The sequence below is a fragment of the Acomys minous genome (genome assembly GCF_964271855.1).
Source record: "Acomys minous genome assembly, chromosome: 8".
NCBI lineage: Eukaryota > Metazoa > Chordata > Mammalia > Rodentia > Muridae > Acomys > Acomys minous.
In genome coordinates, this window is record NC_140489.1 from 44,214,590 (window position 1) to 44,228,097 (window position 13,508).

General features: G+C 34.9%; 1 protein-coding gene across 4 annotated transcripts in view; it reads left to right on the top strand.

Annotated features, from left to right (window-relative positions):
• Positions 1–443: 443 nt before the first annotated feature.
• The window catches only part of LOC311603926 (protein SIX6OS1), a 38,117-nt gene continuing 25,052 nt past the window's right edge, over positions 444–13,508 (top strand). Inside the window, exons 1-9 of one of the 4 annotated variants that reach the window (XM_084793214.1) lie at positions 444–539; positions 1,177–1,233; positions 1,335–1,391; positions 2,607–2,733; positions 5,050–5,139; positions 8,260–8,447; positions 8,536–8,578; positions 10,312–10,432; positions 11,928–12,019. In XM_084793214.1, coding sequence (XP_084649340.1) covers positions 1,185–1,233; positions 1,335–1,391; positions 2,607–2,733; positions 5,050–5,139; positions 8,260–8,447; positions 8,536–8,578; positions 10,312–10,432; positions 11,928–12,019 — 767 coding nt within the window. In that variant the 5' untranslated portion in view covers positions 444–539; positions 1,177–1,184. The other 3 variants (XM_084793216.1, XM_084793215.1, XM_084793217.1) reach the window with 3 other exon arrangements.

Sequence of the window (13,508 nt, forward strand, 5' to 3'; positions counted from 1 at the left end):
TTTTAAGATTCATTTATTATTAGGTATACAGTGCTCTGCCTGCATGTACACCTGCAGGCCAGAAGAGGGCATCAGTTCACATTATAGATGGTTGTGAACCACCATGTGGTTGCTGGGGATTGAACTCATGACCTTTAGGAAGAGCAGTCAGTGCTCTTAACCACTGAGCCATCTCTCCAGCCCCGAATTCAAGTTTCTTATTGCGGTAAAGTTACTGTCTATTTTACTGCTAACTTCCAAACATTTTTGTTACTGGAGGACTGAGTAGTCTCCAAAAAGCTGTGGGTTCCTTTAGGCGCTGCTTTCTAAACCCAGCACCCACTTGGGGATTTTTGACGCCTCCGTGTCGGGAAGGCTTGACTACAGAAAGCCCAGCGCTCCCCTGTCAACGTGATCTCGCGAGATCTGAGGCTGGCCACGGGATCTTTCGAGGCCAGCCCTAAGGGGCTCAGAAGGACTGGTCGCTTCCGCAGATGCGCGTGTCGAAGACGGCGGGAAGAGTGAGCGTGGACGTCCAGGGTCCATAGGGACCCAGTTAGGTGGGCTGAGGCGGGAGGAGACGCTGGGGGCCGCGGGTCTGAGGAGAAGGCGGCGGCGGTGTGGACGAGCCGCGCGTGCCAGGACGCCCCAGGGCCTGAGGGACGGCGGCCTGGACTGAGGGCAGCAGCTGCGGGACTTGGTGTCCTCAGTGAGCGAATTCCCGCCACAAATGGGGGAGCCTCGGGGTGGGCCTAAGACTGCGAGAGCTGTGGAAAACTTAAAAAAAAAAAGATGCGAGTTCATACACGCCAAATCGCATCATTTTCCTAGGGTCCATTCCGCAGAAGGATTTTTAAGAATCTCCCTATAGACGATACAGAAGTTTTAAAATATAACAAGAAATATCTATGTCTGCAGGTTCTAGTCATTTCAAAGACTATATTTATATAAACAGTCACGGAGGAAATTTTCCAGAACTTTCCGTCCTGCACCACGTTTCAAGGGCCCACTGGGTTGCTTATCAGGGCTCTAGAGGCGCTGGTTGCGAATTCAGCCATTGACTGGAAGAGACTCCCTCTTCCCCGTGGCTTAATCTTCCTATATTTTTCTTTTAAGAATGCTATATTTTAAAGGTTCTTAATCTATTGTGCTGTTTTATGTGTGGCTTCTGAAAATTTTATTATTTATTTTACACAGTATCCAAGATGAATGACAACCTGTTTGTCAGTTTGGACAGGCTTTTGTTAGAATTTGGTAGGTATAAAATGAAAATGAAGAAATAAATAGCAATTTGTTTTAACATTTGACAGTTAGCCATCAGGAAAAAAAAATCACAAAAGAAATGTTTATTTTAGTTTTTCAGTATGAACAAGACATAAGTACTAAAGAAGATATGATTCAAAGAATTAATAGTAAGTAGTTTTTCATGAAATAAATATTTTAGTCTTTTTATTTTATATAGCGTGATGCATAATTACAATGCTTGGGGCAGTTTACAGGTTGTGTGTACGAGAGATCTTTACTTTGAGTAACAGTGAGCTGTTTGTCTCGGGGTAATAGTTGAAACTTAGTGTTGCAATGATAAATGTTGATATCCAGCATCATTTTGTGAAGACTTTCTCAGAAACAATTCTTTATCAACAGCCCAAAGACTTTTTTTTTTTTTTTGCCTTTGAAATAACAGAGTCATTTTAAATATTTGAATTTTTTTTCTTTAGAAATAACCAAATATCAGAGATTGGCAAGTGGCATGTTTTCAGGAAGAGTGATTCTGAAAAATAATAAGTAAAATAGTAGGGTAAATTAAATAAATGCAATGTTTTAAGTTCTTAGAACGATTTAGTTTTAATTTTAGATTTGAAAACAGAACTGTTAACGTCTTAGTATTCTAAGAAGAATTTTGTTATCTTTTTTGCAATCAAAAAGAAAGTAGAATATTAAGAAATTCTTTCAGGGCTGGAGAGATGTTTCAGTAGTTAAGGCATTTGTTGCTCTTGTAGAAGAAGAGCCAGGTTCAGTTCCTAGTACCCATGTGGTGATTCACAACCTTCTGTAATTTCAGTTTCACAGAATCTGACTACCTCTTCCAGTCTCCACAGACACTAGTCACACAGGCAGTATACATGTATACAGTCAGGCTAAGTACTGTACACATAAATTTTTAAAAACTGTTTCAGTTTTTAAAGGAAATTGAATTCTTTATATTTAATCATTAGTAACAAGTGTGTCGGCTTATTTAATAATTGATGTGCAATGGATGAAATTCCACATTTGTCAAAAACTCATTTGGTAGTATCATTAATGAGTAAATGTTACATGAATTCATAGCATGACAAGATAGATTAGCTTTAAATGTCCTTTAACTTAGCCTTATTGTAAAAGATGAGGAGCAAGGACATACGTTTTTGTTTAGTCTTATGGTCTTCTTAGCTTCTGTGTCTAGGAATAGGCCTGGCTTTGGTTCTCTTGATTTCCAGTGTAGAGACCTGTCCTGGGCCTCTCTTCCTTTCCAGTTTCTAATTCTCCTCCTTTTAGGTATGTTGACATATACTTTTATTTTTCTGGAATATTTGTTTATTTTGAATTTATGATTTCTAGTTAAATGAAACAAACATTTCCTTTTCCAGAATGCCTTGAAAATATTAAGGAAAACAAAGCAAATGTTTCTAAGATACGTGAAGCTATAAATAAAACAGATGAGGAAATTGCTTATTACTGTAAACATAGTAAAGAAATCAAAGAAAGATGTACTAAGTAAGTATTTGGCAGAAATGAACTTCCATTAATTATTATGTATATTTTTACTCAAGGTTTCATGATTTACAGCAGAAAAACGTTGAACTGGGACTGTAGCTCATGATAGAGCACCTGCCTAACCCGTACAAGGCGCCCCCTTTCTTTTTTATTACTACAGACAAATGAGCAAAAATCCCATATTAAAGTAACAGTGTTCTCTCTGTGCCCCTGTCTTCCCCTTCCTCCCCTTTTCCTCCCCTTTCCACCCTTGGAATTGAACTCAAGCCATGCACATTCCTCCCTCCCACCGAACTAAACCCCACCTCCTAAGTTAGCATCCATATTAGCAAAATAACTAAGTCAAATTGTCGAGTTATCTAGCATTGCAGAAGGACTTACAGAAGATTTCACAGAAAAAACAGAAGTGAGGTTTATAAGACCTCACTAATTCAGATCTACTTAGTCTAAATAAAGAATTTTGTATCGGCACATGCTTGTATCCTAGCACTGGGCAATAGAGGCAGAAGAGTCAGAAATTCAAGGTTGTCCTCAGCTTTCTAGAGAGTTCCAGGCCAGGTTAGGGTTTATGAGATCCTGTCTGCACACAAACAAACAAATGATTTTGAGTATAAGCTCGGTATGTAAAGCTGATATTAAATAAACTTGAAGTAATTTTGATCTTTAGCTTTTCAAGGTCATAGGTTTCTGTAAGAATTTAACCTAGGGAGTAAAGAGATGGCCTACCAGTTAAGAGCATTGACAGCTCTTGTAGAGGATCTAGGTTCAGTTCCCAGCACTCAACACAGTGGCTCACAATCGGCTGTAACTCCAGTCCCAGGGGATCCAATGTTCTCTCTGGCGTCTGTGGACACTGCATGCATTCGGTGCACAGACTGACACGAAGATAAAACACTTATATACATTGAAACAAAAAACAAAACCAAAAAAGAACCTAAAATCTTCAAGATTGAAGACTTCTTTTAAGAAATATCTTTGGGTTTATTCACTGAAATCTTGTTTGGTTGCAATTTAGTTGAGTTTCCTGTTTAACTTTTTTAATAGTAGGAAAACACTGTACGTAACTCGAATATCCAAAAGTAGGGGCTTCATTAATTTAGCTACATACTTATTACTGGATATTTATAGTCAATGAAATTATAATATGTATATTTGACATGGAAAGAAGTTAACAGTATATTATAAATTGAACAAAATTGATAATAAAACATCACTTATAGTATAAACCCAACTAATAATTAAATATCTGTTTCCAGTTGGGAAATGCAGAGCCTATATATCAAAATGCTTGTAGTGAATATTTTCTTAGTGATCACTGTGAGCATTTTTAAATGCACAGAGTATATGTATATGTAATCTCTGAACTTATAATTATATGTATATGTAATCCTTGAACTTCTAATTCTATTTTGGAGGACATTTTTTAAGAATTGGTCAAAATATAGACAAATATTTAAGGTCTGTTCAGCAAATGATTAAAAGGAATGTTATATATGAATATAATTTTAATAATGTTAAAATATAATAGTAAAATCTGAAGATACCTATTAAAGTAATAATACTAGTTACTTAATGTTAGGTAAGTATCATAATTGGATAAAATAATGTGGATAGTTATTTTTCTAAATATGCCTTTCTATACTTATAGAATGGACATGCTTAATTTTTAAATTTGAAAAAATATTAGAAAAGAGAAAATTCTCAAATACTATTTAGAATAGAGGTGCCATAGTATACAGTAATTTAAGATTTTTTCATATTGGCAGTATTTTTCAAATTGTGTGATAAAACAGAAAATTTAAGTTAGACACTCAATTTATTCTTACTGTCTGATTTTGTGATTAATTTTGGCATAGTTTTTTTAATCTCAGAAGGGCATAGCAACCTAAGCGTCAAAGGAGAAAAAAAGCTTCTCTTTAGCTTTTGAAAACTTACTACTAAAGAATTTCTTTGCCAAAATTAGAAAACTGTGATGAGAAAGGATGACTAATGCTGGAGCACTGATGCAAGACCATGAGTAGATACAATAGACTAGAACATGGCAGTATGCAGTTGTGACCTGCACTTCTCCAGTAATGAGAGCGAATTTTATGTAAACTATAATGAATATTAATATTAGAGTATATGAATATGTAAATGCTGATGGTGATGATATTTACATAGTTTAATGTAAACGTGTTTTCTCTAGAAAAAAATTCATTGTTCTTTAAGTGATTACATTCTTTTTTGTTCTTATACTCATCCTGCTCTGTTCATTTTTTAAAATTATCAATCTATTATTTTGAGATGGTAATCACAACTGTAATTTTTTTATAGCTGGAAGCCAACATGTAATGTTTTCCATAAACATGAAGATTATATTCAAGACCAACTTAGTGCTTACCAAGAAACCAATGAAAAAGACAAGTACAGTAATTTCTATATTGTGTATTAAATCTACTGTTTCTATAAATTAGTATTATTAGGGCATAATATAAGAATGATAATTGAAAATGTATCAAAGTCATATTCTGAGAGAGTTTTAAGTAAACAGCTGTTGTGTGCCATTGTAGGTCTGTCTATTATAAATCTCCATTTAACTTGTGTGTGTTTAGATTTTTCCTCAGATATAAACTATTTCTCAGCAGCAACTACTGTAGCAGAATCCTTCAAATAATTATCTTACAGGAAATCATGTAAAGCAATAATTATATGTAGAATTAGCTTATGAAGATTTGGAGGTATTTCTTGTTTTGCAATGCTGAAAATTATATTAATATAATGAGTTATTAATTATTAAAAATTAGGTTAGCATGCAAAATAATGGTATTCATTATGGCATGGTCACATATGTGTCATACCTTGCTCTCATTTGCATCTCTCCCTCATTACTCTTCCCTACACTCCCTCCCAACCTCAAGCTGGTTTCCATTCTTCTGCTAGGTTGCCCCTCTCCACCTTTTTTAAAGCATTACTGTTTTTCGCTTCCCTTAAGATCTCTTCCTCTTCTCTCACCTCATCCTCCCCTTTCTAGTTTTGTTAGCCACACATATACCTATATATAAAAACACACATACAAATTTAAAAATACATTCTTTATATAAGAAACATGCACTCCTTTATTTTCAAAGATGAGCTCTGAAAGTAGTAGAGATGAACATTAAAGATTTGGACTATGCTTAGAAATCATGGAAATGTGTAGAATTTCTCAAGGAAATGTATGGAGCAAATCCAGGAATATAAGGGTTTGAATGAGAATGGCCCCACAGGCTCCTATGTTTGAGTACTTAGTGGACTGTTTGGGAAGGATTAGGAGTTGTAGCCTTGTTGGAGATGTGTCACGAGGGGTGGGCTTTGAGGTTTCAAAAGCCCTACCATTCCCAGTTAGCTCTCTCTCTGCCTTGTGCTTGTGGGTGAGATGTGTGGGCTCTCAGCTGCTGCTCCAGTGCTCCAGTTGCTCGGCTGGCTGCTTTCATGGTGGTGATGGCCTCTAACCTCCTGGAACTCTAAGTCCGCTAGAAACTCTTTCTGATGTAAGTTGCCTTTGTTATGGTGTTTCTTCACAGCGCTAGAAAAGTAGCTAAGAGAAGGAGGAAGCTAGATTGTACCATCTGAAGGCAGAAGGTGGAAAGGAGAGGGGACCGGTAAGCTGTCATCTATAGACTGCTTTATTCTCCCGAAGAATTTGAAATGATTTACATAACAATAAATGGATTTTAGAATAAAGGCTTCCAGGGAGTAAGACTAATGTAGGAAACCTTTGATTGAGTTATAAATCCATACAAGGTGGTCCTGCATATATTATTGGAATTATTGACATTCCTAATAGTCAAGGCATTGTAGAAATATGATGAGGTTGGGACTCAGACTATTCATTTAATAAGCAGTACAGTTGCCTAAGATAAATAGATTTTCCTGACACTTTAAAGAAATTTCTTTCCTGGGTCTTCAAAAAGAGGAAATGGTGCACAGAATAGTAGAAGTGTGTGTGTGTGTGTGTGTGTGTGTGTGTGCCCACACACATGCATGTGTGCTTATATCATCTCAGTGTAATTCATGGTCATTTAAGAATTTTTAAAAGGTTTATTTGTTTATTTAATGTGTATGTTTTGGTTTGCCTACATGTATGTCTGTGTACTGCAAGTGTACCTGGTGTCTCTGGAGGCCAGAAGAAGGTATCAGATCTCCCAGTGAAGTGCCATGTCAGTCTTGGGAATTGAACCTGGTTCCTTTGGAAGAACAGCCAATGCTCTTAACTGTTGAGCTATCTCGCTAGCCCCCATTAAAAATTTTTTTTTAAGAAAAATGATTCTATGGGAAGCAAAGGAAATCAATCCAAATATGTGTTTTTATAGTGTCTTATTGTGGGTAACTCTTCAAGCTAAATGAAGGTACTTACGTGGAACCAGCTGTTTGTTTTCTAGACCAGTCACATTGATAATTTGAATTGATGACTCAAATTAAGACATTTTTAAAAAGAGATGAAGTCATGTATCAGCCATTTTGCCTGCCTTCTTCACCTAATTTTCACTATGTGCCCTCAACTAGCTTTCAACTCACTATAGCCTATCCTTGCTTTAAACTTTAAATCCTTTAGTGTCAGTCTATCAGTTGCTTTCTTCTAACCTCTTACTCCTGTCCAAGCATTCATGAAAACTAATATTTCTACTAATAAGTGAGATAATAATGACTCTTCTTGGATAACTTAGGGAAGTTATGTGGTCTGCCAGGATTATTATATGGAGTATGTTAAGACTGGGCATGTATATTACGAACGAGATGCTAATCTCAAATGGTATGTTAGCTTTCTTAAAGGTATTTCTCTATCCCCTTATACTATTTTACCAAGTTACTATGAGTGATAAGTGATTAATTAGCAAATACACAGGGTTTGAAAAGGAGCTTATTTAGGGGCTCAACTTCTGTATCATGTTAAAAAGGAAAGAATTTAGTAATGTTATCAACAGTTATCAACAGCAGCTGTGGTTGTCTGCACACTGTCCAGCCAGTCAACATTCCAGCATGGAGTGGGAAGGGGATTTGTGAGCTCTACTCACACCTGAGGAGCTACGCGTAGTTGATGGCTTCTGTGGGTATGGCGAGTCAGTTTTCTTTAAGTGTGTAACTTCTGGTAAGTTGACCATGCTCCAGTGGATGGCCCCACACCCAGAAATATATGGACAGCACAAATTGGAGCTGATGGGTTAATAATTAACAAAAGAAAACACCAGGTTGGGGGTGGTGAAAAGATAGGGTGGATCTGTGAGGAGTTCAGGATTAATATAACCAAAATATGTTGCACGAAATTATCAAAGAATGGCATTAAAATGGTGGGAACAGATGATAAATTGAAGAGGATCAAAGGGTGCAGTGAGTGACTCAGGTACTAAAACAGAGGTATGGTAGAAAAGTTAGAGAGTGAAAAAACAGAATATCGAAGAAAATAAAGATGAGTAAATAATTGCCTTTTGTGCTTAGTGAAATAGACTTTAATAAATGATATTTGCTAAGTTTGTAGATTTCTATATACTTTTTTAATTTTAACAGAAAAATGTATCATGGTTATATATGTCAGTATGAAGATGTTTTGAAACAGTACCAACTAAAATACTCAGAAACACGTTTTTCATGTAAATATTATGAGAAGAAAAAAGAACACGAAGAAATTCAGAATAGAGTGTTGGCATGTACTGAACAACTAAAGCTGAATGAAACTATTCTTATGGAATTTCTAGGTATTAACATTTTTTATATACTGCTTTAGTTACAGAATTTTTACAATGAAAGAATATAATCATTCTCAACTACAAATTTGTTTTCCAGTGCCTGCTCCTTTCCCATCTGTTACAGAATGGACATTATACATGTATCCACAACTGATTTTACTCATAATTTTATTAGATAAGTATAATTTATGTTTTTAATTATTAATATGTTTTCATGTTAGGAATTTCATGGATTTGCTTTTCAGCTTAAGTCAGATTTTAAAGATTACTTTAAAATCTTCTGGGGTTACTTTTCATATATGCCTATGTGATCAAAACAAGTAATTAAAGAGAAGATAAAATGGCAATAAAATGATGAAAATTTTAATCTTTGTCTTTTTAAAAGTTCCAGATATGAATTGATTATTAAATAATCTTTAGGACAGAAGCTAGTAAGAAAGTGAGCTATAAGTATTCATTTTGAAATGTATTGCATACTTGTCTTGTGCTAAGAAATACACTCACTTGGAAAGAACTTGAAGTTTAGCATAGGAAATAGACACTTAAATAAATCTGATAAGTACCACTGTAATAGATATTTAAGTAAATATTAAATGGTTTAAGTCTCACCTGTTTGTCAGAGAGATCTTCCCTGATGATGAACTTAAAACTTTAATCTTCTTTCAACCTTTACAATGTGCTTTTTTATCGGATTATAATTCCACTGCTTGTGCTGTCTTCTTTATCCACGCATCCTGTTTTGTTCCCATTCCATCCTAAACCATTCTTTTAATGCCTCTACTACTTGGTTTTTCCATATTTTTGTTTTAGACATTTTTTTTGTTCTTGTTGTGCATTAAATTCTTAGTGGGAAGGATCAGATATTGGCAGGTTGTTTAAGATACTACCAGCGTTTAAGGAGTTGGATATAAATTGGGATGACATGCAGAGGTTGGATGACAAAGAGAGGTAGATGGAGGCTGGAAGGTTGAAGATTAGGGATTAAGTATCTAAAGGTAAAATTTTAAACAGATACTTTTGGTAATAAAACTTGATAGAACCTGATGTTTTGTGGTGCAGCATACAAATCATATATATTATAAAGTAAGACAGGAAAGGACTAATAAAGTTTCCTAAGAGTTTTATTCACAGTTTATTATTCTACTCAGTTCTTAGTTCTCCTAAATGGATTGTACAGTAATTTAGGAAATTGTATTATTTAATAAGCACACAGGATGTCAGTTAATGGCTAAGAAATACTCTATAAATATAAATCCAGTTCAAGCAGGAAGTCCAGATGGAAGCTCTTTTCAATTACACAGGATACATTGATAAACATTATGGATAAAGAAAAGTGAAATTGAGTAGATTTTTAATGTTGGCTTTGGAATAAATAAATGACAAAAACTTAAGTTAAAATCATATTTAAATTTATTATGTTTTATTAGCTATGCCAGATAACAGGATGAACTTGCATAGAAAATCAAAATTCTACCTCATAAAAATATTTTCTTGAGCTGCTGGCATGGTGGCACAAGCCTTTAATCCCAGCACTCAGGGAGGCCGAGGCAGGCGAGTTGTTGTGAGTTCGAGGCCAGCCTGGTCTACAAAGTGGGTCCAGGACAGCCAAGACTACACAAAAAAATCCTGTCTCCAAAAAACCAAAAAGAAAAATAAATTATTGAAAGAAAAAATCCTAACAAGTATTCTCAATAGAATGTTATTTTTTAAAAGTTCATTAATAGACTGTAGACAAACTAATTATATTAGTCATATTTTTGTTTTTAGGCAGTGATTATCAATATTGCTTTTGTAGATCATATTTTTAAATGGTATATATTAACTATATAATAAATGTAAATTTTATTTCATGCCTGTTCCTTAACATAAAAAGAGTTAATTTGAGATATAAAACACAAGATATTCTTAAAAGTGCCAACAATTTTACCAAAAGATCATTTGAGTTGGAGAAAGAAGTAGATGATATGGAAATAGAAATTAATTCTTTAAATAAGGTATATATTTTATAATTTAATATGATGTTAATGTATAAATAGTATGGTAATGTTAGTCTACAGTCTTACAAGAGCTCATTTTTTTTATTTATTATTTTTTTATTTTTTTACAAGAGCTGATCTTAAAGACTGTTTAAATATGGAGAAAGGCCAGGTTTTTTTTGCCTTAGGGAAGTCAAAATGTATTTCAGCTTATGAATTTATTTAACTCTTACTTTGTTGGGGAATGGCTTGGAATTTTTTTTGTGTGTGTTTGTTTGTTTTGAGACAGGGTTTCTCTGTGTAGCCTTGGCTGTCCTAGACTCGCTTTGTAGACCAGGATGGTCTTGAGCTCACAGCAATCCTCCTGCCTCTGCCTCTCTAGTGCTGAGATTAAAGTCATGCACCATCACAGCCGGGCTTTTTTTTTTTTTTTTTTTTTTTTGAGGTCTGAAGAAAGAACAAGATGTGACTTAGTCATAAGAATTGATTTATTTTGTTTGGTGAAAGATCAAATTTAGGCAACTGTGCTTGTTACACAAATGAATCACTGAGTACACCCTCAGCCAGAATTGAAAGAGGGAACAAAATTGTAAATGGTTTAGAGATTCAATTTGGGAAAAATATATAATTATGGTTTATAATATTTAGAAAGCTAGGATAAAAATAGTTTAGTTTTTAGGATATTTTGGAATATATTTTTGTATCATTCCTAAAGTTGTTGTTTTTAATTTAAAATTTTAAATGTATTTATTTTATTTGTATGAATGTTTTTTTCCTGCATGTATGTGCACTACATGTGCCTGTGGAGATCAGCAAAAGGCGTCAGATTCCCTAGGACTGGAGTTGTAGATGGTTGTGATCAACCATATAAATACTGGGAACTGAACCTGGGTCTCCTGTAAGAACAAGTGCTCTTAATCATTAGCCATCTCTCTAGCTGTGACATGGCAGTTTTCAGTAAATACTATAAAAAATACTAATCTGAGTTTCTTTTTAAAAACGTGTTAGTTAATATATATGTATGTATGTATGTATGTATGTATGTATGTCTGACTACTCTGAAGGTATTGTGTTTTCATGTGTGAGTATATATATATGTATGTGTGTGCACGCATGCCCATGTGTGCATGTGAGCATGTGTATGTGTTTGTGTGTGTGTGTGTGTGTGTGTGCATGGATGCCAGAGGTCAGCATTGGGTATTGTCCTCAGTTTCTCTCCACCTGAAACCAAAGCTCATCCATTTGACTTGACCGACTGGCCAGTTAGCTTGAAAGATCTGTCTGTCTCCACCTCCCCAGTATTGGGATTACAGGCTCATGCCCCTATACCTCACTTGTATGTGAGTACTGGGCATTTGAATTGAGGTCCTTATGCTTGTAAGGTGAGCACTTTGCCCACTAGGTTATCTCTCCTTAAATTCCAGGCAATGCTTCTACCATAGAGTTCTAAGTGCTAAGGATGCAAGTATGAGCCATCATGAAGCTAATTATTTTGTTTTTCTCATTATTTTAGCAGATGGCAAGACTTTTTGAAAGCAAAAAATTTTCAGATGGTGTAGAAGAAAAGATAAAAAATACAGAAAAGAAAAAAGAATTTAAAGAAAGGTATAAGTAAACTGAATTTTATGTGGCCAGCTATTCTGCATCTAAAATTTTTGAGTCTGTACTGGATACAATTTTATTCAAGATAATTTCTACTATTTTTATGAAAATATTATTTCTTCAAATATTATGAATTTAATATCTAAAACTGCTTGTTGTTTAGGAAGACCAAAGATAACATGCAGTAAGAAGTGGGGTCATAGCGGCACATCTGTTCTATAACCTGTCAGTGTGTAAAAAATTAATCTAGGTTGTGGTAGCACCACAACAGTTATAAAACAGGCCAAACAATGGAGAAGCAATGTGTTTACCTTTTGTCACTTGACGAGTTACCAGTTTGACTGGTTCTTCCTTTACCATAAAGAGTAAAGATGAGACTCTTCTGAATCTGTAGCATAATGTATTTTCATTTTTCCTTATGGAGACCGTGGCATCAGTGAGGCATTAAAAACACATTGATTTTATCTGTTATTGTAGGAGAGAAAAACACATGTATTGCTGTTACCGTTTCTAATCAACTTTCTTATTTTGGTTTCTGCCTATAACCTGTTTTTGTTTGCTCTTAAATTTCACTCTTCAGACTGTATTACCTTTATCCTAATTTTCTTCCAACATATTCCCCTCCTGAGTTAATTTCCCTGATCCTACTTCTTTGGAACGGTTATATTGATGTATCCACTCCTACATATCACCTCATGACAGCATGACATTAATTTTATGATGAAATTGATTAGGAAGTTCGCAAATGGTTAGATTTTATCTTATGGCTACTTGAATATTATAAAAACTGTATATTATGAGGGACTTGTAGAACTACCTAGCCATGTTTTACTCAGTATATATTATCTTACCATTCATATTTTTGCTTTCTATAATTCCAGTTACTCATGCTTATTATGGTCTAAAAATACCACATGATACATTCCAGAAAAAAAGAAATAGAACCAAGCAGTGGTGGCACATGCCTTTAATCCTCAGAACTCAGGGAGGCAGAGGCAGATAGATCTCTATGAGTTCAAGGTCAAGCTGTCTACAGAACTAATTCTAGGATATCCAAGGCAACACAGAGAAACTCTGTCCCCGCCCCCCCCCCAAAAAAAAAGAAAGAAAAGAAACTGAACACCATTCTGAATATTGTGTGATGAAGTCTTATGCCATGCTGTTAATCATTTCTTTGTCCAGTGAATCAGTGTTATAGCCGCTACCTGCCTGTTGGTTGTGTAGTAACTATCTCAGTTATCGGATCAGCTGTGCTGACACCATAGTGTTTATGCCCAGTGTAACCCTTATTTTTAAAAATGGCTCATACATACAAGAGTAGCCATGCTGGCAACTGTGATGTGCCAGAGAGATGCTGGAAAGGGTTTTCTTTAAGTGATAGTCCTCAACTTAAGGAAAGAAAACAATGATATAGGTTGGTTGTTAAGATCTGTGATACTAAATTTACCTGTGAAACTCTGAAGAAGGAAGAAATAAATACTGCTTTTACTGT